Source organism: Diaporthe citri (genome assembly GCF_014595645.1).
Source record: "Diaporthe citri strain NFHF-8-4 chromosome Unknown scaffold_4, whole genome shotgun sequence".
NCBI lineage: Eukaryota > Fungi > Ascomycota > Sordariomycetes > Diaporthales > Diaporthaceae > Diaporthe > Diaporthe citri.
Window position 1 is genome coordinate 752,164 of NW_025064849.1, and position 25,766 is coordinate 777,929.

At 55.9% G+C, this 25,766-nt stretch overlaps 10 protein-coding genes across 10 annotated transcripts; 3 read left to right on the forward strand and 7 right to left on the reverse strand.

Moving 5' to 3' along the window:
- Positions 1-650: 650 nt before the first annotated feature.
- On the reverse strand, positions 651-3,006 carry INS49_009401 (uncharacterized protein; the record flags this gene model as incomplete). The annotated part of the gene is made up of 3 exons (XM_043170132.1): positions 651-771; positions 827-1,085; positions 1,146-3,006. The coding sequence occupies 3 exons, from the start codon at positions 3,004-3,006 to the stop codon at positions 651-653; spliced, it is 2,241 nt and encodes a 746-aa protein (XP_043024697.1).
- A 1,436-nt stretch (positions 3,007-4,442) lies between these two features.
- On the reverse strand, positions 4,443-5,017 carry INS49_009402 (uncharacterized protein; the record flags this gene model as incomplete). The annotated part of the gene is made up of 3 exons (XM_043170133.1): positions 4,443-4,446; positions 4,612-4,787; positions 4,844-5,017. 3 exons carry the CDS (start codon positions 5,015-5,017, stop codon positions 4,443-4,445), a joined length of 354 nt encoding a protein of 117 aa, XP_043024698.1.
- An 806-nt stretch (positions 5,018-5,823) lies between these two features.
- Positions 5,824-9,323, forward strand: INS49_009403 (uncharacterized protein; the record flags this gene model as incomplete). Its single annotated transcript, XM_043170134.1, has 4 exons — positions 5,824-6,314; positions 6,378-6,998; positions 7,061-7,244; positions 7,299-9,323. 4 exons carry the CDS (start codon positions 5,824-5,826, stop codon positions 9,321-9,323), a joined length of 3,321 nt encoding a protein of 1,106 aa, XP_043024699.1.
- Positions 9,324-9,808: 485 nt separating this feature from the next.
- Positions 9,809-12,178, reverse strand: INS49_009404 (uncharacterized protein; the record flags this gene model as incomplete). Its single annotated transcript, XM_043170135.1, has 3 exons — positions 9,809-10,243; positions 10,327-11,610; positions 11,675-12,178. 3 exons carry the CDS (start codon positions 12,176-12,178, stop codon positions 9,809-9,811), a joined length of 2,223 nt encoding a protein of 740 aa, XP_043024700.1.
- Positions 12,179-14,243: 2,065 nt separating this feature from the next.
- Positions 14,244-15,337, reverse strand: INS49_009405 (uncharacterized protein; the record flags this gene model as incomplete). The annotated part of the gene is made up of 2 exons (XM_043170136.1): positions 14,244-15,050; positions 15,143-15,337. 2 exons carry the CDS (start codon positions 15,335-15,337, stop codon positions 14,244-14,246), a joined length of 1,002 nt encoding a protein of 333 aa, XP_043024701.1.
- Positions 15,338-15,981: 644 nt separating this feature from the next.
- On the reverse strand, positions 15,982-17,504 carry INS49_009406 (uncharacterized protein; the record flags this gene model as incomplete). The annotated part of the gene is made up of 2 exons (XM_043170137.1): positions 15,982-17,225; positions 17,312-17,504. The coding sequence occupies 2 exons, from the start codon at positions 17,502-17,504 to the stop codon at positions 15,982-15,984; spliced, it is 1,437 nt and encodes a 478-aa protein (XP_043024702.1).
- Positions 17,505-18,193: 689 nt separating this feature from the next.
- On the forward strand, positions 18,194-21,476 carry INS49_009407 (uncharacterized protein; the record flags this gene model as incomplete). The annotated part of the gene is made up of 6 exons (XM_043170138.1): positions 18,194-18,596; positions 18,717-19,625; positions 19,706-19,866; positions 19,972-21,095; positions 21,162-21,354; positions 21,414-21,476. 6 exons carry the CDS (start codon positions 18,194-18,196, stop codon positions 21,474-21,476), a joined length of 2,853 nt encoding a protein of 950 aa, XP_043024703.1.
- Positions 21,477-22,060: 584 nt separating this feature from the next.
- On the reverse strand, positions 22,061-22,870 carry INS49_009408 (uncharacterized protein; the record flags this gene model as incomplete). Its single annotated transcript, XM_043170139.1, has 2 exons — positions 22,061-22,678; positions 22,730-22,870. The coding sequence occupies 2 exons, from the start codon at positions 22,868-22,870 to the stop codon at positions 22,061-22,063; spliced, it is 759 nt and encodes a 252-aa protein (XP_043024704.1).
- A 668-nt stretch (positions 22,871-23,538) lies between these two features.
- On the reverse strand, positions 23,539-23,987 carry INS49_009409 (uncharacterized protein; the record flags this gene model as incomplete). Its single annotated transcript, XM_043170140.1, has 3 exons — positions 23,539-23,639; positions 23,700-23,815; positions 23,878-23,987. 3 exons carry the CDS (start codon positions 23,985-23,987, stop codon positions 23,539-23,541), a joined length of 327 nt encoding a protein of 108 aa, XP_043024705.1.
- A 1,351-nt stretch (positions 23,988-25,338) lies between these two features.
- Positions 25,339-25,760, forward strand: INS49_009410 (uncharacterized protein; the record flags this gene model as incomplete). The annotated part of the gene is made up of 3 exons (XM_043170141.1): positions 25,339-25,421; positions 25,477-25,592; positions 25,666-25,760. 3 exons carry the CDS (start codon positions 25,339-25,341, stop codon positions 25,758-25,760), a joined length of 294 nt encoding a protein of 97 aa, XP_043024706.1.
- Positions 25,761-25,766: the final 6 nt, after the last annotated feature.

The window sequence follows — 25,766 nt, forward strand, 5'->3', positions numbered from 1 at the left end:
ACCCCTCCTCCACCTCCTCCTCATCCCTTCCATATCAATTCCTTTCCCTTGATGAATGGACGTAAAGTCGTACGGCCGCAACAGAGTCGATCTGGCCAGTGACGACGGGGGTATTGTGATCTTAAAGCTCGGCCACCTCGGGGAATTGTCCCAAGTGTGGCGGCCCCCTTAACGGGCAAAACGAGCAACCGGAAAGAACCTATTAACGCCAGCAAAACCGCCGAGGAGACCGTCCAACAAAGATCGTGTATGCGGGTCCACCCTAATCGTCCAAGCCGTGGTCCATCGTCCCTCGAAAGTGAAGAAAAAAAGACAAAGAAAATCGTTCAACAATGCATGGTAGAAGCTTGGATGCTTAAACCAAGTAACAGAACCAGAGCACATTCTCCAAGCGCTGTGGATCACATACTGAAATGGTCCACGAAGAATGCTTAAGTAGCGCCACCTCAAAACGACCAGAGATACCAGACTAGAAGATGCCGACAGTCCTTGGTCATAACTTTTGTCATCAGATTGCGCCGTGGCACCTGAGGCTGTCGAAACCGAAGAAAGTCGTCGTGCGGGTCATCGAGAAAGATAAGTAATCAAGGGTATCATATTGAGAAGCGCTTGTGACGGCCGATTCAAAGTGTGGTGAGATTTCAGACCCTCTAGGCCTTGGGCTCCGCCTTCTCCTCCTTCTCACCATCTTCACCCTGGTTCTTGACATACTCGTCGTAAACGTTCATGGCCTCGTCAACCTTGGCACGCAAGGCGTTGTCGTCATCGATGCTGTGTTCATGTTAGCGTTACTTCTCCGAAACGAGACGTGCTGCCGGAAGCTTACAGGTTGATGAGTTCCTGGTTGTCCATCTCCAAGAGCATACCAGTGATCTTGCCGGCAAGCTCGGGCTGCAGGTTGGAGATCTTGGGGAAGATGGCCTCGCCCAGAATCTGCTTCTGCTGCGGTGGAGCCGCGGCAGCAACCTGAGCCTGAAGCAGCGAGGCTGCACTCAGGTCAGACATACCGCCCATTTGCGGTGGTGGAGCGCCACGACCGCCCTGAGGGAAGCCTTGGCGGCCCATGTTACCACGGCCTGGAGCACCTTCAAACGTGTTAGCGGGACTGAATCCAGACGCGTCGGAGGTCGAGGTATTCAGCATACCTTGGATGTTTCCAGGAATGCCTCCCATACCTTGAATGGGCCCGCGACCGGGCTGGACACCACGGCCACCGGCGAGAGCAGCAGCTTGGTGCTGGACCTGCTGCAAAGCCTGGATAAATTGCGGGTTGTTGGGTTGGTTGTATCCCGCGGGAGGGAAGTTTCCGGGCAAGCCGTACATGTTGGGGGGGATCTGCTGAGGGGGGATGCCTCCACGGCCGCCGCCAGGCTGGCCTGGGAAGGCGTTGGGGAACTGGCCTTGACGACCAGCCTGAGCACCAGGCATGGGCATGCCCATTTGGTAGGGCATGCCACGTCCGCCAGCGCCGGGGAAGCCGCCTTGCTGACCAGGAGCATAGAAGACGGGTGGCTGCATGAAGTGGCCGGGCATGCCAGCGGCGGCTTGTTGCATTCTGATCTGGTTCCGAGCCTGGATGCTAGCCTCAAGCTGGGACTTGCGAACGTCTTTGCGCTGCGCCAGGGCAACGTAGAGAGGCTTGCCGTCGATCATGCGCTGGTTCATGTCGGCAACGGCCTTGGTGGCATCGTCAGGGTTGCTGAAGCACACGAAACCGAAGCCCTTGCTCTTGCCGAACTTCTTCTCTGTCCTCTTGTCCTTCTTCTCGCCGGACTCGTCATCACCAGAGGTCTCCTCGGTCTCCTTCTTGTTCTCCTTGTCCTTGCCCTCCGAGTCTTCCTGCTCGTCACCGGCCTCAATCGCATCGCGCATAACCTTGGCAGACGTGATAGGACCGAACTCAGAGAAGATGGAGCGGAGCTTGTCGTCGTCGACATCATCGCTCAGGTTCTTGACGTACAGGTTGACACCCTGGTACTTGCTGGCCTTCTCCATGCGGGCGGCCTCGTATGACTTGCGGAGCTCCTCCTCACGCTCGTGCTTCTTTTGAGCACGTCCGACGTAAAGGTCCTGGCCCTTGAAGTCCTTGCCGTTCAGCTCCTCAACAGCCTTGTAGGCAGCCTCGTGGGTCGTGAAGTTGACGAAACCGAAACCACGGTTCTTGCCGGTCTCCTGGTCACGGGCAAGCGAAGCCGAGGTGATGTCGCCATACTTGGTGAACAGTTCGCGGAACTCCTCGTCAGTGCAGTCAGTCTGGATGTTCTTGACGTAGACGTTTGTGAAGTTGGCCTTCATCTCCTCGAACTTGCTCTGGCGGTCCTTCTTGGGGATGTGGTGGCCGACGTAGACCTTCTTCTCGTTGAGCAGCATGCCGTTAACGTGCTTGATGGCCTGAGAGGCGGCCTCGTCGGTCTCGTAGTGGACGAAACCGTAGCCCTTGGAGTTTCCGTGCTCATCCTGGGCAACCTTGCAGCTGAGGATGTTGCCGAAGGCAGCAAAGGTGTCGTGCAGGGCCTTGTTGTCGATCGCGACGTCGAGGTTCTTGATGAAGACGTTGCCAGCACCGGTCTTGCGCAGAGCGGGGTCACGCTGGGACCACATGATGCGGCAAGGGCGGCCCTTGATGATGGTGTAGTTCAGCTCCTCGAGAGCCTTCTCGCCATCGATGGTGGTGTTGTAGTTCACGTAGGCGTATCCGAGAGAGCGACGGGTGACGGCATCACGGCAGACACGGATGGAGGCGACGGGGCCGATCTGGGAGAAGAGCTCGAAGAGCATGGCCTCGGTGACGGTAGGGTCGAGCTCGCCAACGTAGAGCGAGGCGGAGGAGGCATGGTTGCCTGGGGCGGCGGAGCTCGGGGTGGGAGCGGCGCCATCCTCAGCGCCCTCGGAGGGGTTGACGGTGGTGTTGATGGCGGCGGGGTTCTTGTCGGAGCCGTTGAGGCTGGTGTTGCCGAGATCAGCAGCGAGCTGGTCAACAGCGCCGGTAGAAGCAGGGGCGGCCATTTTAAAGTGTGAAGGGATCGCTTGACGACACTGCGCAATGGGTGTGCCAGTCAGTAATGATCGGCAGTCAAGCAAGTGGTATTTACAGGGCCGTGGCGGTTGCAGGGTTGGCCGCCACGATTTTTTTGGGGGCATTTATTGAATGATGGGGATGGAGGTTGTTCAGTGAAGTAAGGGCAAGGCGAAATGCCCAGGCTGTTTGCTTAGTCTGGGGCGAACGCACCTAAGTAAGGACTTGACGAGGTGGGATCGTGCGACGACGAGTGAGCGAGGTTGACCAGACGGCGAGCTTGACTGCAGACAAAGCAAACCAGGGAGGTCAAAGGGGGACCGCGTGATATGGGAATCTGTCGGATTCGGAATCGGCAGGTCGCAGGGCTTGAGATGGTCAAAGAAGAAGACGACAAGTTCCGCGTCTTGACTTGTTTGAGAAGGGGTTGACTGGTGATGGTCGGAGGAAGGGTTTTTGTTGGTTTCGTTGGTTTTTTTCTTCTTTTTGATATGGTGATTTGGTCTTTTTTGCGAGAGTTTTCAAATTTTTTTTGTGGAGTTTTTCTGGATGGGAAAGACGAGAACAGAACACATGTACGAGTTTGAAGTCGTACGTAGGGAGTCTGAAGCTCGCGCGACCTTGAAGGGTTTCTTTGGGATAAGAGGTTGTTCGTGGGTTGACGGGGAGGAAGGGAAGGAAGGAAGGGACCTGCGGAGTCGACCTCGCCTTTTTTGATGAAGTTTTTTCCCGGCTGCAGTCGCCGTTTGCTGGCACTGACTGGCTGGCTGTCAGTAGCGCGTCACCTGCGCTAGTGCGGAAGTACCTCCGTACCCCCTGTAACCCATGCCATTGCACGCCAGCAGACCACCTGGGCAGACCGCGCCTGCTCCTTGCTCCGAACTAAACTACTGCTGTCGCTCGAAGGACCCGACCAGTGACAAGTGCATGGATCAGTACCCAGGCTAAGTACATTGGCAGCCATGCGACTGCGGTCAACTCATTTCCGCATGCCTTTAATTGCTCAGAATCAGATGCCCGGTGAGAAGCATTCCCAGACCTCTGTCCATGGGTTCTTTGTATGTGCGGTGTATGTCATCATCGTATGTGGTCGGTCGCTGCTGCCGAGGCTCTATCCACTCACCGTATTTACAATCGAGGAAAGGCTGCACTTGCTCTCTCCTGGCATTGGGCGTGGGATACGGTCAGCACAATCCGATTTGAGGGTAGGTGCGGGGCAGCTCTCGCTTACGGTAGAAGGTTTTCCTATCTCTTATCGCCCTGGTCCATCCCGCCCATTGCCCCTCTATCCCTGTGAGACGGATAAATGTTCATGATCAGGATGGATGGGCTTGAGAGATAAGTAGAACACACGCCCTTAGAACTCACTTTTCTCAACAAATAAACCATTCCCAGATTGAACTATATCTTATGTTTATCAAGACCCCTAACTAACTTTGGGAAACTAATGGGTTGATACAGGCCATACTGTCAGCAGCCAAATCGTCGATCTTTCTGCCCCGTCTTGTGCACACAGCTCCACCCTTCTGAGTCCTGTCACCCATTCTCTTCAAGCCACCACCGCCCAGTCTCTGATGATGGACAAGTACACCTACGGGCAGCCTCGTCCCCAGTGCGTCGTGGTGTCGCAGCAGTCAGCTCCATTGCAGTCGAAGCCCTTGCAGAAGTCTGCCTTGTAAGAGTCCTCATCACATGGGCAGTCGCCAAAGTTGCCAGCGATGCCCTTGCAGCTCTTGTGCTGGTTCCTGCATGCTTCCTCGTTGTTCCAGCACTGAGGCGGGGTCAGTTGAGCGTGTGAAAGGGTGCCCGAGATCGCATTATTCTTACACAACCTTGTGATGCGGTACACGCAAGGGTGGTGGCAGCAAGGCCGAGCATGGCGAGGATTGAGGTGGCGAGCTTCATCGTGAGGTCGGAAACGGGTATCAAAGGCAATCCTCGCGTCAATTCTGCTGCGTACAGCGTCTGGAGGGATGAGAAGCATGAGTTGAACGGTTCCATTCTGTCAAACCAGACACATCACGACGTCTTTTATATTACGAGCACGAGAGGCCGGGGCTCTTGTTCCCCAGTGCCCCAGCACGAGGTTGATGAGGATTCCTCGATTCGGTTGTGCTAGTACTGGAAAAGGTGACCCATGGACTTTCGACGAGTCAAGACTCATCTCGATTATCTATGTAATTTACCCAACCTGGCGAAAATAGAACCATGATGGATCTGGAGGAGGCGCTGTTCACTATCTTTTGTTCACCCTTGGTATTTTGGAGGTCCTCCCACACACGCAGTCGCGGGGCACCTTGCTGCAGTCCTCATCGAGGTGCATCCCATACACGTTGGCGCTAGGCCAGAATCGCCGTCTCCCCCTTCGCTGACTAAATCCGAGCACCCCTCTGAAAGTTCCAGAAGCTCGGCCTGGCCCCATCTGTCCTTGGGGTTGCCCTGCGCGTGCGTCCGCGGGATGACATCTGATTGATTGCCTCATCGTCTGCCTGCCTGCCTGCTCTTCCCTGCCTGCCAGCTACCAGCTGCTTGCCCACCTCTCTGGAGCACATCTTTGCCTGCAACTGTGCCCATGCGAGGCTCGTCACAACCTTTACTTATTAATTTCTCACTGTCTCACAGCCCTTGGCTGTTCTTTTTCTTCATGTGTTTTTGGCCACCGCTGAGACTCTTCGACCTGGGTTTCTGTCACACTCAAGCCGTGCCGTGCTGTCCTCCTTAGTCTCCTGTACCCGAGAGCCTCTTCTCGATTTAACCCGAGCTATCGAACTGCTGCTGGTCGACCGCCGGCTCACCCTGCCACCAAGATGTTCCCTACCTTCTCTGGAAGCTCGCGGCGGCCGCGAAATGTAAACATGAGCGGCCAGAAGAACCTCAACCCTTTCGCGGCCACGTCATGGACCCCGACCAGCTCCTCGACCGCGTCCAAGACCGTCGCTGACGCCCAGGCCGAACGCAACCGCCGACAGTACGAGAGGGAGAAGCTCAAGGCTGCGCAGTCCTTACAGAAGACATGGAGGGGCCATGCCGCAAGACGGAGCTTGAAGGACCAAAGACGGGGGACTTTAGACGCTCTCTACAATGACCTGTCGCAGCCCGACCCCCGGACAAGGGCATCTGAAGCTCTCCCCCTGGTGGTTGCTGCCCTCGACCCCCGAAGACCCGACGACAGGGCGCGACTTGAACGATTCACCCAAGATCTCCTACACACCGACTGTTCTCTTGTCAAGTCGGAGAAAACTGCAAGCGGATCACAAATAAGGAGGTTAACAGGCCAGATGCTTGTCCTTCTGCAAAGGTACCTGGCCCCACATGTTCCATACCAGATATCCGAGCACCCGTGTCTGACCATCCGACCTAGTTCTGGCTACGACCAAGTTCCGCGTTCGAACTTGGAAGTTGTAATACAAATTCTCTCAGCGAGATTCGAATCCGCTCGCGACAGTCTGGATAGCCTCTTCGAAATTATCGCGAATTATTGTCGCAACGAGGAAATCAGGGATGCGGAGAGCCTTTCATTGCTGGAGCAGGCAATCTTGGTGCCAATAGCGAAGGACCCTGAACGGCGTGCCTCGAAAGCGTTTGCTCTGTGCTTCCTGCCTCAGCCAAATTTAAAGCTATTCGAGGGCAATGTTGGCGCTTTTGCAGAGCGGATCGACTTAGAGAAGGTGTCAGCTGGCATTGTGGAAGCTTATGCCGCGGGGTGGGCCTCCACACAGCAGACAGACGCACGACTATGGCTTTTGGCCCATTTCATTGCCCTGGGAAATTCCACAGGAGACTCTGCACTCGGGCCCTCGTACTTACATGCATTGTACATCCAGCTCTCAAGTCTGCACCTTGACCTGAAGAAGTACCATATTGGTCACGCAACGACGGACTCTGGCATTGCCAAGAAACGCCTCCCACCGTTCATAGAAAGAGCCATTCAGTCCCTGGTTGAAAAAGACGAAATCACCCACGTTTTGGAAAGGTTCACCACGTAAGTACAGGCCAGATATTATACCTAGCTCCTTTTCTCCTCGGTGACTGACCAAACTATAGTAACTTCGCCGGATCCTCTCAAGAGGAATCCGATGAGGCGAGCCTGCTTGCGGCATACATCCTCACCTTGATTCGATGTTTCCCAGCTCTCAGCGACGACATCCGCATGAGGTTGTATCTCGCCGACATACCCACGTACCCGAATTCGGTCAAATTCTTCTGGAATGCAATGGCCCGTACGAAGGTATTCTTGAGCGTGGTGTCAGACGATCGAGGCACCACTCTCGATCTTCTTCAGGGGAGAGAGTCTAAGCAGCTCACTCCTATCAAGGGTGACGCAGCGTGGGATCGCGAATGGAGGACCATACTGCTTTTCCTCGAACTCTACGTTTTTGTTCTGCGACTGACAGACGATGAAGATTTCTTTTCCCCACTTGTCTCAGCAAATGTACAACCCCTCGAGGTGTCCCGTTTGCGACAATGTATGCTTGACTTGGAGGAGCTCAAAAGTTTGACATTGTTCTTGCGGAATCTTGCCTTCACACTGTATTACCACGCAAACGACCTGCGGCAGCATGCATCGAGACACGCCTCGCGCTCGAACAGGACTGTGCAAGGTGTGTTCGGCTCCCAAGAGAAGGCTCCGCAGGAGACGAGCACAACACAAGAGACGTACAGCGTCGTCTCGGGTGTGGACTTTGATACCTTCCGGGGTACCGTAACACAGGCTATGCGCATGGTCTATGAGCGGGATTCTCGACGGGGCTTCCTGCCTCGTGACCACTGGCTCATGACTTCCAGATTTGATATGGAGGGCTTCAAGTCTGCCGTCGTGGCCGAAGATCAGAGGCAGCGGGAGCTTCAGGATGCCGAAAGTGATGATGAAGATATCAAATTCGACGACGAGAGCGACAGTGATGAACAGGATGCATATATCACTTCAGCTTACACGACACAGGCCGCTCGCAACGCGCGTCTGGAGAGGATGAGGGCAGCCCACAAACACGAGCAGCGGAAGTTACAGGCTGCGACTGTTGCGCCCAAACTCGAAATACTACGCAACATGCCGTTTGTCATACCTTTCGACACGAGAGTCAAGATTTTCCGCGAGTTTGTGCATCTTGACAAGATCAGACGGAGAGATGGCCATGTCGAAGCAGATCAGTGGCGCATGAGTCTGATGAATACGATACGTGAGCCACAAAGAGCTCGAGAAGTTCTTGGACGGCATAATGCCAAAGTACGCCGGGGGCGGGTATTTGAAGATGCATTTGAGCAGTTCTATGAGCTACAGGACGGCCTGAAGGAACCGATTCAGATTACATTTGTTGACCAGTTCGACATACCCGAGGCGGGCATCGATGGCGGGGGTGTGACCAAGGAATTCCTCATGAGCGCTACTACAGAAGCCTTCACAGACGACCATGGGCTGTTCGTCGCCAACAGCCAAAACTCACTCTACCCCAACCCATGCGCCATCGACCAGCGGCAAAACAAGCTTCGGGAAACACGACTGGCCCCCGATTCGCAGGAATGGAGGGATGCTATGTCAAATCTCCTAGAGCAGTACGAATTCCTCGGGCGCATAATAGGCAAGTGCTTGTACGAGGGCATCCTGATCGACGTCGTCTTTGCCGGCTTCTTCCTGCTCAAGTGGGCATCATCGGGTTCTGACACGGGATACCGGGCAAACATCAACGACTTGAGAGAGCTTGACCAGGACCTCTACGCGAGCATGATGAAGCTCAAGAACTACCCCGGCGATGTGTCCGAGCTTGGACTAGACTTCACGATCGACGACCAAATTTCCATGCCGGACGAGCCTGTTCGCATAGCGACCCGCAAGCTGGCGCCTGACGGCGACAAGATGACCGTCACTAATGAAAACAAACTCCTATACATTAATTACGTAGCGCGGCACCGCCTGGTCGCGCAACCTTTGCGGGTCACCCGGGCGTTCCTTGCTGGTCTGGGCGCCATCATCGAGCCAGCGTGGCTCAGCATGTTCAACCAGTCGGAGCTCCAGCGGCTTGTGGGCGGCGACTCGACCGAGATCGACCTGGAGGACCTGCGGCGCCACACGGTGTACTCGGGGCTGTACCAGATCGGCGACGACGGCGAGGAGCACCCGGTGATCAAGATGTTCTGGGAGCTGCTGCACCGGCTCCCCGACCGCAACCGGCGCGCGGTGCTCAAGTACGTGACGTCGACGCCGCGGGCGCCGCTGCTGGGGTTCGGGCAGCTGAGGCCCGCGTTCAGCATCCGCGACGGCGTCGGACCCGACGCGGCTGCCGAGCGCGAGCACGTGCGTGAATCTGCTTAAGCTGCCGATGTACCGTACGGTGAAGGAGATGGAGGAGAAGCTGCTGTACGCGGTGCTGTCGGGGGCCGGGTTTGATCTGAGCTAAGGGCAGTGGCATGGCTGCTGTGGTCTGATCGTTCGTGAGGCGGATAGGCGTGGATGGCCCATGCGATACTGATTGAGTAATCATGCTGTTTGCGAGGAGTAAGGGGCATTAGATGTTGTGTTTTTTTTCCTTTCTGATTTTCTTGCTTCCCCGCTGTGAATGCCTTCGGCGAAACAGGACCATGTCGGCTTGAACAGGACACACGAATCGTGAATAGATGGCGGTCAAGCAAGGTTGAAAATACGATAAAAATCGTCATGAGATCAAATTCCGCTTCTATGCAAAATTGTGCCTATGGCAAATTCAAGAAAGTTGGGTATATCGCCAGTCTTCCAAATCATCCCCATCCACCAACATATGGTCCCCCACGCCGGGCGCCGGAGCACTGCTGCTATGGTATCTAGGACTTCCCTTTGCCCTCGCCCTGGAAGCTACTCTTAAGCACCGCGGGCTTCCTCTCGGCGAGGTCGAGTATCATCTGCCCGAACAGCCCGTTGGCCCAGCTGAACCACGCGCGCGTCCACATGCCCGCGTTCCAGACGTTGACGCTCTCGTGCATCAGGCCCAGGCCGTCCGTGGAGGCGACGAGCTGGCCCAGCATCGAGCGGATCTCGTCGTCGTCGTCGCTCGTCATTATCCCCACCACGAGGGACATGGGCCACGCCATGCCGGGGCCGATGTGGGGGCCGCCCGTGCCGTTTATCACGGGCCCGTGGTCGTAGTAGGGGTTCGAGTCCGAGAGGGCGAAGCGCCGGGTGGACTTGTAGATTGGGTCCGTGCGGGCTACGTAGCCTGTTAGGGGGCTTGAGAGGAGGGAGGGGAGGTTTGCGTCGTCCTTGGGTTGTGTGTTAGTGGTTTTGTCTGGACTACATGAGATTGAAGAGGAGGGCGGGGGAAGAGTGGCAAGGGGCTGCTCACCATCATGTTGGTCGAAGAGTACCCGTCCACCTCGTAGGCGTAGATCTCGCCGAACTCCGGGTGCTTGATCTTGCCGTACGCCTCGATGCCCTTCTTGATCTCCTTGGCCATGCGGCGCATCCTGTCTGCAAGCGGTTCGTCGTCCGCGTCGTCGTCCTCCTCATCCTCGATATCATCCTCGTAATAATCCTCCGCGCCCGACGTACCACCCACGACGTCCTGGCTCGTACCCTTACCATTACTACTTGAAGAAGACGAAGAAGACGAGGCGGCGGCAGCAGCAGCAGCCGCCTCCATCGCAGCCGCGACCCGCGCCTCCTCCTTCTCGACACGGTCCACGATCTCGGCGCACAGCCCCATGTACCGCGCGAGCATCATGTTGGCGGGCACGAGGAGCTGGAACGTGGTGGCGTCGTCGCTGGGCCTGAAGGCGCTGCGCACCATTCCCGTGCCGCCCTTGACGGGCGACCCGTTGCCCCCGTTGGGCAGCGTCTCGGTCGCGGCGCTCGTGACGCGCGTGAAGCGGTACGGCGCGTCGGGGACCATGCCGTCCTCCTTGTACGTCGGCGCCCGCATCGCCTCGGCCGTCTCCAGGACCGCCTCCACCGCGTCCTTCCAGCCGTCCATGGCTGCGCCGGGCCGCCTCCTCCTCCCCCTCCCGCCGCCGCCCTTCTTCCCCGCCCCGCTTCTCCTCTTCTTGAGGCCGCTGGCCCTGCTGCTGCTGCTGCCGCCGCTCCTGCTGCCGCTCCCCTTGGCCGCCTTGCCGCTGCCCTTCTTCCGCGCGGGAGACTTGGTAGCCGCCACCGCGGTCGGGGACGACGACCCCCCGCTGCTGGCGTCGACGAAGAAGCGCGCGTCCTTGGTGCGCGAGTAGTAGTCCCACGACAGCTGCAGGAACGACGCCAGGCTGTCGAGCTCGTACTTGCACTCGAAGACCACCGAGTCGCTGTAGGGCGGCGAGACGAAGTCGGAGCGGTGCCCGCCGTCGGCCGGGTCGATGCCCGACTCCACGGGCGGCTGGAAGGCATTGCAGTGGGGGGAGGCCAGGATGTACCGGCTCTGGAGGTTGATGGCCCCGCGGAACAGCGAGGCGAGCTTGCCGCTGCCGGGCTGCTGCTTGTCGCTGGACGACGTGCTGGATTTCGATGAGCTGGAGCTGCTGCTGCTACTGCTGCTGCTCTTGTCGCTGCTGGGGGGTTTCAGCAAGCTGACGTAGCTCTGGAGCTGGTTGGCCGAGTCGCGCAGCCACATGGCGTGGATGTCGCCTGTCGTTATGAAGGTGAGCTGGGGAGGTGTGTCAGCACATTAACTATGACCAGGGCACATATGGCGAAAAGGGGTAACGCACCTCCTCCTGGATGTTCGTGCTCGACACGCCCGTCCACGTCACAGAGGTGTCGAGCGTGTTGGGGAAGCAGTTCTCGAACAGCCTGAACAGGTCCGGGTCCTTGATGGTCCTGTTCATCTCGCGGATGACCTCCTCGACCTCGGGGATGACGATCTTCCTGCAGCTCGGGGCGGGCCTCTGGTAGGGGAGGCGGTACCTGCCCGCGGACCGCGGCTCGTGCGGGTGCGCGGCCCAGCGGCCGTACTCGGGGCAGTCGCCATCGTCGGTGACGGAGACGGCCTCCTTGTCGTAGGAGGAGGCCGGCTCGATGTCCGAGAGGATGGGCAGGTCGGCGACGGGGAGGAAGGTGCGGGTGGTGGCGAAGATGGCGTAGAGGATGAAGACGCCGGCGACGAAGGTGTATGTCTGCTGTCGTGAGCGCAGCATGGTGTTGCGGCGCGGGGAGGGGAGTCCTCCTGGGTACCGAATGCCTCGGGGCGTCTGGATGGCCACGCGCTTCTTCATACCCGTTTCAGGGGCGGCCGAGTCGGCAGGCGACGGCGGATGGCGGGGTTTAAGAGGATGAAGGTGAGAGACAATATGTGTATGTGAGAGTGGGTGAGAGACAGGGCGTGTCTATGATGGACGCTGCCTGGTCATGTCGACGCCGACCACGACCACGACAACTTGCTCCGGGTGACGAGTCCTCTGTTCGCTCAGGAGGACGTTGCAGTGTCCTCTGACGTGAACCAACTCGCACAGCTCACTTGGAGAAGTAGTAGTTCGGTCGATGTGGGAGGGCACGGCACCAGGATGAAACGGCTGACTCCAAGCGTCTCGATGGGCGAGTGATAAGTGACCACCGGTATAGCAGCCAGTGGCCTCGGGACCGCAGGTGGCTTATTAGGCTTATTAGTAGCGACGCGACGCCGTTGGTTCCGCACGTTCAGCCCAGGCACGGTACCTGGGGCCTGAATGTACACTGAGTATGCCAATTGATACAGATGCAGGAGCTTGCCGATGCTCAGGGTGTCTCGTCGACTTGGTTGACTTTGGACAGTCTCAAGATCCAAAAAGGCAAAAAAGGGTACGCGGCAGTCGGTCGGTCACTGAGGAGTGTCAGGGTGTAGAGGAAGATAAGCTAGGTTTAAGGTAAGGGCAAAGTTGTTAAGCTGCAAGGAAAGGCCATGGGCCGGGCCAGCGAGTCGTAATAATTCCAAACTCTCCTAACTCCAATAAACGCCGTCCTGGCAGTCTTTGTCTGTCTGTCTGGCAGGCGCCGCCGGCCTCAGCCTTAAAGTGCGGTTAGTCCCCATCAATTGCTGCATTAGCAACATCCTAGCGTCGGCAGAGCTCAGGGGAAATGCGAGAAAGAGGGGCGGGCCACTGCAGCAAGCTCAGCTGAGAAGCTGGGTGCTCGGAGAGAGGGGGACGGGGATCATCCGAGTGCGAAGGCCCAGGGGTCACATCAACGTTCCGAAGTTGTGAAATCTGGGGGATCGACTTGCGATTCGCCCTTGACCGCATCGGGTGTGGCGAACAGGCCTGACAGCTCAGACAGGCAGAACAGGATAGTGGGAAGGGGCATTGATGATCAGTGACAGCGACTTGTCTGCGCATGTTGTGTGTTGAAACATGAGCCCCACCAGACAGACGGCCATCTGTGGGAGCCAGTGTTTGACCATGGGCGGCGACGGTGACCTCATCCCATCGTTCCCAGTCGGGCAGTCCTGGCAGTCTGGCAGTCTGACATGTTTGGGGGTTTCTGGAATTCCTGATGGAACTCGGCGAGATGCAGAACTTCGGTTGATGGTCAGTGTGTCGTCGTACGTAGATGAGGCTGTCCCTACATTTCTCTACACACCCAAACACTCCGCATTACATACGAGGCCACATCTTGCATCTTGCATCTACATGCGTCTGCATCTACAACGCATCGCATCGCATCTGAGACCCGAGGCCGGACAGGCTGAACTGACCTGGAGAAACTGAGACTGAGCGGCGTGCCAAGCCCGCCCTCGTGTCTCGAGTCGCCTTGCCCGAATTGGCATCGCAATTTAATCGGCGCACTCACCACCTCGGAACATGTGCGAGGCTTTTTCGGCCACGGGCAAGTACCACTGCTGATCCTGGGGCAGCCCGAGACAAGGCTGCTCGCCACTGTTGATCGTGATGATGATCGTGACCGAATGGGTGGGTTGTGTTGTTTCTATTTTCCAACAAGTCTTCAGCAACACCAAGAACAGGCGCCCGACGGCCCGTTCCTGGTCTTGTTTCTCCTTAAGTCAGTCGGTGTCAATCAGTCAAGTCAAGTCAGTCAGTTTTTAGGGCTGCTGGGGAGACACGGCCCGCTTTCTTCTTCCTTTCCATCTTCGTCATCATGCATGAGTCTAGGGGGGATCTGACAACAACGCCTGCACGCCCGATTCCCGGCAAAATGACGCATGGGATGCCAAGACTGAGCTGCTTCGAACTCGATGTCGGTCGGAATTACAGTATATCCATCACGGCCGAGAGGCTTTCGTTAGAAACTCTGACCTATGTACAAGAATATTCACTCTGATGGACAGACAAACATGGCAACAGTGCCCTAAATATCAAGCCTCACCCTCCACAGCAGGTGCTCCCCCAGCACAAACACCGTCTGCTCCGTCTCCCCAAACCCAAAGTTGGCCGCCCCGCCCTGCACGGTAATCTGCCCGATCAGGTCCCCGGCCTCGTTCCAGACCGCCACGCCGCTCCCCACGCCCGCCCACACGTTCCCGGCCGCGTCGACCTTGAGCCCATCCGGCATCCCTTCCGGGGCGAAAGCAAAAACCCGCTTGTTGGTGAGGAATGTCCCCGGGGCATCATAGACGACATCGAAAGCGTGGATCGTCGCGGGCCCCGCGGGGTTCTCGTCCAACGCGTTCGAGTCCGTGACGTACAGCACGCTCGCGTCGGCGTTGAAGGCCAGGCCGTTGGGCTGCTCAAACCCGTCGGCGACCACGCGCGTCGTGTTGGAGGCAGGGTCGTGCCGGTACACCTGGTTCGGCAGCTTTGGTGCTTCGCGGATCCCCTGCGAGGACCCGTACGACGGGTCCGTGAACCAGATCGTGCCGCCGTCGGCCTCGTTGACGACCACGTCGTTGGGCGAGTTGAAGGGCCGCCCCAGGAAGGACGTCACCACGGCCACCGAGGCGTTGGGGTTGGCCACCGGGTCCGGGATCGAGAAGATCCCCGCCGCGGCCGTCTTGCTGCCCTGCGCCGTGAAGAGGATCCCGGATGACCCTGCGTGTGCTACACCGCCGTTGGGGAGGACGATGGAGGATGTGTCGAGGGCTTGCAGCGTGATGGGCGGGATGCTGTCCTGGATGAGCGGCGACGAGACGTTCGTGACGGCATGGAGCTTGATGGCCTGGTTGGACGTGCTCTCATCCACTTGCCCCTCCGGCAGAGGGATCCGGTTCGAGCTGACGTAGAGCGTGTGTCCCCGGTCGCGTTGTAGACGGCGCCCTCGTGGAAGAGCGGCTCCGTGGCATTGTAGATGAGCTCGATTGAGGCGCTGTTGCCCAGTATGTCCATGAAGCTCGGATCGTACACCGCGAAGTCGGCCAGGTCGGGGTGGGACGAGGTGAGTTGCGCCAGGGCCCGCGAGCCCATGGCAGCGAGGGCTGTCGCCTTGATGAAGCCAGGCATTCTCATTGAGGCTGATTTTCGACAGACACACACACACCACACTACACGCAGCCTGGTCTGATGAAGAGAATGGCGTACTTGTCTCGCGGTGGGCAAGAACAAGGTTCGAGTATATCAAGGCCCGCGAAAACGAGTGTCGGGTGGAAATCTCTGCTGCCAACCAATGCCTCAGCTATAGCTCGCTGACCGTATGAGGCCGTCTTTTGACTTATATCTGGCGTCCTCCGTACCACGGCCGACCTTGATTGATCTGCACGAACCTCATCCACCATAGGAGGTTCGCTGCGAGTCAAACAGCTTGGCGCCGAGACATGCATGTGTATTTTCGGCGCCCGGCCCTCTGCACGTCGTGGGACCACAGCTGGCCAGGCTTGCACCATGCGGGGCTATTCCGGCTTTAAACTTAGCATTGTCAATGGCTGCTTGGCAGTGGGCCTGAACAACATATCTGCCGGAAATTGGTGTAGGATTTTGGTATGCTACCAAAGCTTGAGTTGACGGCAATTCGGCAGGGAAGGCATGCGATAGTGTGCGTTCTATGATCAATGAACAGATCTTGTGGTCTATCCGAGTGTGTGGTGATGCTGCAGCAATCAATTAGATGCCGCATGAAAGAGATCGTGAGTTTTGAGCAAATGGAGAGCAGCCCATCAAGGTCCTCTCCTCCCAGCATCATGGTTGGCGGCCTCGGCACTTCCCGAGCCACCACCATCCGTTTCAACAGGCGGTAATCTCGGGAAGGCGAGCCAAATCAGCAGCGCCACCACGAGTAATGCGAGGATGAAGGCCTGGAAGATCCGAATGCCCAACAGCTGCACCATCGCGCCCATGGCAAACGGCCCGAAGGCCGCCCCGAGCTGGCCAACAGAGGCAACAAAGGACACAGCGCCGACGTGCAGGTCCTTGGGTAGCAGTCGTGCCAGCACGACGATGCCCGAGGGGAATAGGGGCCCCAGGAAGAATCCCACGACAATGACAGCGACAATCGACACGGCAGCGATGTCGACGGCGGCCACGACCGCCTGAGCCGCGATGGCAATGACCACATAGACGGTGGCGGCGCTTCGCACGCCCACCTTGTCCGTCACGAGTCCCAGGAGGAGCCGGCCCGCTGCCATGCCGATCCAGAAGCCCGAGGACGACAGGCTCGCGACGTAGGTTGATGCATGGCGCGCCCGGAGCATGAAAGTCACGACCCAGCCAGATATGGCGGCCTCGGTGCCCACGTAGACCAGGAAGTAAGCCGCACAGATCCAGGTAACCGCGTGCTTCAACGCCCCTCCCCCAGCGTGCCCTGCAAGCGGCGGCGCCTCCGAGGCCCGGTCGACCTCGGCAGGCTCCTTGGACAGAGCCAGCGCCTCGCGGTACCGCGCCCCGTCCTCGAACCGGAACACCCACAGCAGCACGACAGCCTGCAGCACGACCGCGCCGAGGAGGACGTAGTACCAGTCCCACCACGGGGCCCCGTAGACGGAGAACAGCGTCCCCGCGAGGAAGGGGCCCAGGCCGGCCCCGACGGAGAAGCTCCCGTGCAGCAGGCCCTGGACGGAGTTGCGCCGCGACCCGCCGAGCCCGCCCGCCCACGCGCACCACGACCCGTCGACCAGCCCCGCGCCGAAGTTGCCGACCGCGGTGGCGACGAGGAAGACCTCGAACCCCCAGCGGCGGGCGTCGTGGAACGTCGCGGCGGCGGTGGTGAAGAGGGCCTGGCACACGGGGGCTATGGCGGCGATGCCGCGCTGGCCGAGGCGCCGGTGGATGGGGTCGTTGAGGTACGAGCCTGCGAGGTAGCCCCAGGGGGCGATGAGGAAGATGAGGCTCGCGCGGACGTCGGTGAGGTGGTAGTGCGCCTCGAGGTGGGGGAGGACGACGCCCGGGGTCGAGATGAGCATGCCTGTTCGGTGTTAGCTGTATGTGTCTCTCTATGTATCAATCACGTGGAGAAGGAGGTCGCCGAAGCAGGCGTGTTTTGGTCCGTACCCAGCACGAGGAACGAGGTCGTCGTGGCGACGATCTTGGCGGCTGTGCTGGTCGTGCGCGGGTGCGACGTGTCGTGCTCGTGGGCGTAGCACAGGTCGTCCGGGGAGGTGCTGCTGTCTTCCTGGATTGGCACTGGGGGAACCTCCCTAAGCAGGGGCTGGCGTTCGCCCCGTGTTCGCTTCGAGGCCATCATGTCTAGTTCTCGGGCTACCCAAAATGCCTGGGTGTCTCTTCTTGTTGCTACCAGAGCATTTGAGGGCCGAGGATAAGTTCGGGGTGTCGAGCTCCCCAAGGTCGGCAGCCCCCACGCCAAGTGTGCATGACATGACGTTGGGGAAGGTTACGGAGTAGACAGCCACGGGCCGCCAGCTCAGGGATTGGGGGACTTCGAAATGTTGACATCCATGTCCCTAGCTCCTGGCCAGATCAAGAGACTGAAATACAATGCAGTTGTTCCATGTCACACCTTCATGTTCTCGTCTCATACCTCGCGACCGGTCCCTTTTCTCTTAATCTTTGGTCCTTCTTCGTCCCCTCCCCCCATCTGTATAATTGCTATGGTCATTAGCGGCAGCCACCACACAAATAGTCTCCTATAGGCCTACAGGGCACTTATAGTCTTAGTCGTCTCTGTCAGTTGCCAGTTGGGCAGGCTTCGAGTCTTTCAGATAAAAGGTCTGCAAGTTTTAGACGCAAGACAGTGCATGCAGTAAGCATGGAGGCATACCCCGCACATTGTACCACAGTGGTAAGCAAAATTCCTGCCCAAGTACGGCTGGAAAGGCAGACCATCCAAGATTTCATCCCATCAACCTCTTATCATCACAGAGGTACATTAAGTTGCCAACTTGGTGTGTCAGCTTCACCAAACTCAAGGCCGAGATGGCCGAATCCATTCCTCAACTTCAAAGAACAATCTGTGATCTTACGAATGTCTTGTCGCTGATCATGAAAAGGGGCCCTGACTTGGGGGATGAGGACGATGAGGCACCAACATCTGATTCTCCAACAGAGGAGCATTTAGATGAGGCCGAATTCGAGGACACGGTAGCACTCGGAGACGCAGCAGCCTGTGACATAAAACAAAACTTCCTAGATCGCCTAGCCGAAGTCTTAGCCAGATTTAAGACGGCTAAAGGCTCTGGGAAGAAGCGCAACTCTGATGCCAAACACGTCACTAGCGTGATCATGCTGGAGGAGGCGGGGAGCAAATCTGCCACATTCCTCTGCGCCAAGAACGAAGGGCTCGATGCCGTCGATTCGGCTTTTCTGAAGAAATTGGAGAGTTTGCTCAAAGACATTAAGGATAATGGCAAGCCAAATCTATTTTTTTTTTTTTTTTTTTTTTTGCTGGGGTCACACCTTTCCAGTGACTTTACAAGCTAATGAGGTGAAATGGGAGTAGTGATGGAACGGACAGAGAAAATCGACCGAGTTTTCGATGCAATATATGTCCACCTCAGACCCCGCGTGGAGTATTATTCCACGCTGATTCGCGATTCTCTTGAAGAGGCCAGTCGACGTGTTTCGATCCCCGGCAGACTCACAAGCCGAGAGGTACAGAAGAGCCTCCACAAGGCTACATATAGGGACTGGGAAGACAACAATCAGCTTCACTTCCGTCTCCGGCTTGATGCGACAGATGAGGAATCCATTTCGGACAAAGCTATCGACTGCCTGTCAGACCAGGATGAAGAGAGCCTTGTCCAGGAGACGTACTGTGAAATCCGAGATCTCTTTGGAACCGTCCCACCACATCACGACCAACTGATCCCTACGAGGAATCTTTTGAGAAAACTGTATCGTATCTTACGACATCCTCGACAGCGCCCGGCATTGAAGGGGCTTCTGAGGCAAGCAGTCCGCAACAATCAGCGATTATTTAAGCAGGCCTGGACGTCTATGCTGTATTTGGCCCGAGCCTTTTACGCCGCAGTCACCTTCGTGGATCTAGCAACCAGGTTGGAACTGGAAAATATTCAGTTCCGGCAGATCCCAGCGGCAGTAGCATGCAGACCCAACATCTCGGATAACAGAAGTCCAGTTGAAGTCCTGGCGGCCCTTGGCTGTCCTCCACCAACTAGGGAGTGGAGAGACTTCTTCCAGTCCAGAGGGAGAGTTCAAGAGTTCGTCCGGTTGTCGAGCTCGAAAAGCAAGACGGTACATGGAGAGGTCCAACTCATTCTTCATTCCGAGAGCCTTGCGCATTCTCATGAAAGGCCTACTGGCACAATCCTCCCCTACGTCGGATGTAGCAAGAAGTGCTGTTTCTTCTGTGACCTCTTCCGCGTGCGACACGGGTACTTCCAGGCGCGTGGGACACACCAGACATTGTTTCCATTGTGGGGCTTGCCAGGAATACTTCCGCAATACTCACTTCCGATACTGCGTCAGTTTTCCGGGCTCCTCAGATACATACTTCGGTCTGTATTCGCTGCGTCATCGTGCCCTCCTCCTCACAGAGATCTGCTTCAACAATCATCAGCCGCATTATCCACGGCACAAGCCGTGCGGAAGGAGGTACCAACATATTCTATTCGACCGCAGACATCAAGGTATGTTTCACTTCCATATCAGCTGCAACTTGAGGTGCGTAGATTTTGAGACCATGTAGAAGAATGATGCTCGGCGCAGGCGGAGTCCTCGCCACAGAACACCAGGTTGAATTCCTTCCTGCGCCGGGGACCCCCGGATACGCTCTGGTGATGGGCGGCCCCGACAAACAAGAGCATGACCCTGTGCCGATTGACGAGGCTGAGAGGCTCAAGATCAACCATGAGAGGAGAACGTCCTCGCTGGAACTGATCGAAGAGATGCCACCCACCAGCGAAATCTACCGCAAGCTATGCCGAGCCTGTCGCAGTGCTGCAAGATATCGGTGCTCAAATTGCTGGACGTGGTACTGCTCCAAGGACTGCCAGAGACGAAGCTGGGCGTCCCATGTCTTCGTGTGCCGGGTTCCAGGCCGACCCAACGACGTGGACTTTCTCAGATGGGTCATCCGGAGAGTCAAAAAAGAATTGGAAACCGGGGACGAAGAACGGATCCACAACGCCATGCTCTATTTGCTTGCTGACGACCATATCTGCCGGACCTTCGGATTCAGCAACTGCGGGAGTAGGCTAGAGGTTCTCAACCTTGTTTGTCTCTACAGCACCATTTTACCCAGGATTGGCTCAGCTATGAAGGTTTTGCAGCAGCACCTGGAAGGCGGAACCCTCGGCGGACTCATGGAGAAATTCTGTCGGGTGGAACGGGATGTTGCGCGAGTCACTTTAACGGACGAATGCGCCTGCGTGACCTGGTTTCTGCAGCGTCTGTCCTCAGGATCGTTCCTGATCCCAGACATGGAAGAAGACTCCTATCTCCTATGGCTTTTGGCAGTTGTGGATGCCGTTGAGACACTGAACTTAACACAAAAGTTCGAAAGCAAGCAAAAGCTCAATGGTCCAGAAGCAGATGTTCTCCACCTGTACATCGCCATCCAGCCAACTCTCTGGCTCGTCCCAGATGTCCATTCATCTGCCTGGGTCAACTTCGGTTTCTGCTACTGCAGGTCCTTCCACCACAGGGCGAAACTTGCTCGGCGTTACTTGGAGCTGGCCGCCTCGCCTGCCACGTTTGACGACATTGTTTCCGCCTATGAGACGGGGAGCCTGGCGGATTTGATGCGCAACCATGGCATCGACATTTCAGACTTGGAGCGCCAAGGCATTCGGCTGCATAGGCCACCTCCGTGCGAATACCGTGTCTACCGACTGATGATTGGTGTCGAGCACGCATTGTCTGGGCGTTTCTGTCGCTGCTTTAGCGCACGCCGAGGCCCCAATTGCCATAACGATTGTCATAGGGGCTATGAGACACACATTGATTGCGAGTGTGATGTGAACTACGGCTTCCACCTGACAAGGACCTGGGAGAGATGGCAGCTCTTGAACTTCTACAGGTACCTGTTCCAACAACCGGGCTTCGATCCTCGTCGCATGGCCGAGGCTACAGAGGATCCTGATCTCGAAGGCCTGGAGAACTACCTGAACACTCTGGTTCCAAATATGAGAACGAAGTTATTCGACAGAAACCGAGCCAACCTTCTGTTCCCAAGGCTGAAGGACAGGTTGAAGCTTTCCTCAGGAGACGGGCAAAGTATCCCCCATCTCCGATGTGAGTGCAAGGTGCACGATGTTGTGGGACCGCGTGGGTTGTCTTTTCTGAGATGGCATGAAATACTTGGAACTATGGAACACGATTGTGAATGAGACGGCTGGCATATTTCGAAGGTTTGGAGCCCTTATATAGCATACGGACGTTATAAAGAGCAGTGCTATGATTTGGTTTGTTTTACGTACTCAGAGCGTCGTTGATGAAATAAACCCATGACAGTGCCGCATCTGTATCTCATACCAATACTGTACAAAAACTCGACAGACTGTTAGTGATCTTGGATCTTACATGTAGTGACGTTACAGTGCTTTCCAACAGGGCCGGCGAGAAAGAAATGTTGCATTTCCATCATTGAGTCCTCCATAGTGCCGTCCAATCGTAGCCCAGGGCTTTTTTTGAATATCAAGGCTGTTGCCAGTCTAATTTCCATCCGTGCCAAATGAAGCCCGATGCAAGTCCGAGTACCAGCACCAAAGGGACACAAACTGATCTTTTGTTCCGGGGTTATTGAATTCGGGTCGAGCCATCGTGACACATCAAACCTGAGAAATTAGCGGTCTTTTTCCATCAAAGAGGCGCTCATGCCACTTACTGAAGCGGGTTAGGGAACACACCAGGATCTCTGTGTGGCGTGTATGCCTGCGTTTCGACTTCGCAGCCACTAGGTATGAGATAAGGGCCCAGCGGGGCGCCACCCATAGGCACTAGGCGTGACAGATTTCCAGGCACAGCCCCATAAAGCCGCAAAGTCTCTTCAATAGTGGCGTTGAGCACGGGGAGCCTCTCCAAATCTGCATCGCTGAAGTCCTCTCCGACCGAAGCTAATTCACTCACGAGCCTCTCCTGAAGAGCCGGCTGCTTGAGCACCGACCAGACCAGGAAGGTGAGGGTATTTGATGTTGTGTCAGCTCCGGCCAAGATGAAATTGCTGGCTTCCTTGATGATACTTTCGTCGTCCAAGTATGACTTCTCATCCTTTTCGCTCAGTGCGAGCATATTGGCGAAGAGGTTTGCCTTGTTATCGTTATTCTGATAGAGATTTGCGACAGCGCGACGTCCGTAGTAGTTTACCATACCGCCCGCATTGATCAAGATCTGGATAGGCTGGAGCGGGATATGTCTTATCATCCGAAAAAGCCAAGGAAGCTCATATTGCAGTGTTGTTCCCAGGGCTGCAGCCTCTAGAACCTCGATATAGTGGCTTTGCTTGATCAAGTGTTAGCAATTGGCCAGTGTTTGGGGCAGGAGAAGAGACACCTTTCCGAGCTTCAGGAGCCCAAACGACTCGCCGAATGAAAGCTCACCAATCACGTCTGACGGCATCAACATCCACCACTTCAAAATATCCGAGCGCCCCTCCGGCGATAACACTTCGTCAAGAATACGTGACGTAGCCATTTCAACTTTTTCTCTGATAACTGTCTCACAGTTTTGGCGCAACGAATTCAGGGACAAGGCCCGGGAAAAGAGCTTTCGACGAGCAGCATGTTCTTTAGGGTCCGTCATGGCGAAGAGGCCAACTCCAATACCCGAGTTGCCGACACCGGCAGCAAAGTCCTCGCACCAAGGAGTTTTCAAGAAACCCGAACCGATGCGATGGATTGCGACGAGGCCTTTTGGATCGGCGACAGCGGCTTTGCCTGGAGACAGACGGACGAAAGGCCCGTAGGTTTTGTGAAGCTCATGGACATAATATGTAAGTCTTGAGATGCACAGTCTTGCGATTTGGTATAAATAGGAATTACAAATGACCTGCTACAGGGGTTTTGAAACATATTCTCGGGATTCTAGCAGACAGAGAGGCGCACTTAGTCGTCCATAGGAGTTGATATCGGAAACGGAAAATATGATATTTCTGCGACTAAGTAACACAAATTACACGGAGTTGCTATTGACAGGCAGGTTCTTGCTGAGCCAAGGAGCTCTCAACCCTCTACTCCTTGGACAGAGATGCGACACTGGGCAAGTCTCAAGAACTCTTGCTGAAGGAAAATGGGGCACAACACGGTCCTCCTCTTCTCATGCTGGGGGAGCGAATTCGAAGTTCCAAGTTCCAAGCAGGCGACCTAAGAGAACTTCACCGAATTCTGAGAGCCCCTCTCAACGCACTTGCCCGTGTAGCGTTGGAACTTGTGGGAAGTACCACCGCACCCATGGTCGTCGTAGGCTAAGGATCTCGGTGTCAGCTCATGCAATCCTCAGAAAAAAATCGAGAATTTGCGCTCACAGTAAGACTGCCAGAAGCCTCCAGTGTTGTAAAAGAAGGCTCCGGTCTGGTCGTCCAGCTCGTAGCACTTCCCCGAAACTGGGGCAGCGTGGTAGAGAATGTCTCTATCATTCTCACTAATTGCCCAATGTTAGAGAAAGAGGGTCTCACTGGTGATGGGCATGGGCTGTGTACTTACCAATCGTCAAGAGTGCGGTACTGGTTCAGCTTGACGTTGTCTCTGGCCAGCAAGTCCGGCAGGGCAAGGGAAGAAGCGGCGAAGGCGGCAGCGAGCAGAATGAACTTCATTTTGAGATAAATGTGAGAGTTTGGGGTCTAGGGGGAGGTGTGAAGTTTATGATTGATTGTTGGGGAGCGATACTGATGCGTTGACTTGAATTGAGTTGAGTCCATTCCCAAAGATCCCGTAGATGTCCTCTATATATAATGAATCTGGAGAGCGGAAAAGCGCTCGAAGGATCAAACCTCCAATATACTACAAAGCGATCTTGATTCCTTTGGTATGCCCAAATTCCTTCCTTTCATGATGCTGCCTAGAGAGATCGGCGAGGCTGAAGGCATAGTAGATCCTGTAGAACCACTGAAGCATGGACCACATCATTCTGACTCGCATCCTTCGAATTGTTAACCGCCCCGTCCGCTCGACGGACGTCTCGCCAAACCGTCGATCGATGGAGTGTTTCCCCGGACAGGATCTCCGCTTGTAATTAGAACAAGTGCGAGGGGAGTGCGAGGCTTGCATCATTGCAACTTGCAGCGCTCGTCAGGTCGACGCAAAGGTGGTGTTCGACCCGCAGGTCTCTCTGCTCATTGGATGATGGGAGTCGTCAAGATACTCAGCCCTGCTGACTGCCGCGCTCGACTGGTACCGAGACAGCTCGGACATCGGATCCCACCTATTTGTGCACCCTCCCTTAACTTGCATTGCAGAACACCTATTGGCCTGGTAGTCCTTCAGGATTACTGATCGCCTCTCATCCACATTTGCATTGTCCTGCAAAAGTGTATAAAACATAAGCTTAGTAAGAAATGACACTATCCTACGCGGATCATAATATGTCAATTGAAGTGAAGTATTCGGCTGTGCATTGTGGGGGTGGATCCCATTACACAGATCGCCCTCAGCTTGCGGGTCCGATTTTGCCAAATGCCGGGTCGATCTACAGATATTCTCCACTTTTCGGAAGGCTGCAACAAAAGTGCTACTTTTCTTGTAAATCGATCTGCATCGCATTTACTTGAGGAATGCGTTCCTGGATTCTGGGTGCCTGGAGTATAGGAAGTTAGGATACCGGCATTTGCATCCACATGGTCTGTGCCCACCATTATTATTCGGCAGCCTGACTTTGATCCATCTGGTCGAGCCTTGTGATGTGGAAGGCTGTGTATTGTCAAATATCCCAAAGGTCCAAGTATAGCGAGAACCTGAAGCTGTGCCTCAGCTGGGTTCGAGAAGTATAAAGACTCAGAACACCCTCATCTTTCCATTTCAATTCGCAACCATCTTCATCAACCCACTCAAAATCTCGATAAGTTACCGAAAAACCAAGCCGCTTCAGTTCTAGTTCTCCCAGGATTCTCAGAAACAATCACCATGAAATTCATCCTCGTCGCAGCGGCCACCAGCCTCTCCTTTGCCATGGCCTCACCCACCCAGAATGGTGGCAATCTGTTTGCAAGGGACAAGCCCAAGTTGAACCAATACAGAACTCTGGATGACTGGTAAGAGAGGACATCGTGTTTCTAACAAATTCATTTGACTAACTCGTTGGTACAGCAAGAATGACCGTGACATTCTGTACCACGCGGCGCCGTCCCTTGGCAACTGCTATGACCTCGACGGTCAGACTGGCGCTTTCTTCTACAATACCGCTGGTTTTCTCCACGCCTCCGGTAAGCTCATTCCAAAGTTTCAATTCTGAATGGTTTGTAGACGAACTTTGCTAATGTTTTGCTTCCACAATAGCTAACAAGGATGTCGGATGCAACGGCGAATCACTCCATATCAAGGGTGGGGAGTGCATGGAGAAGGGCGACTACAAGTCTGTCGTTTTCCAGTGAGCTGTT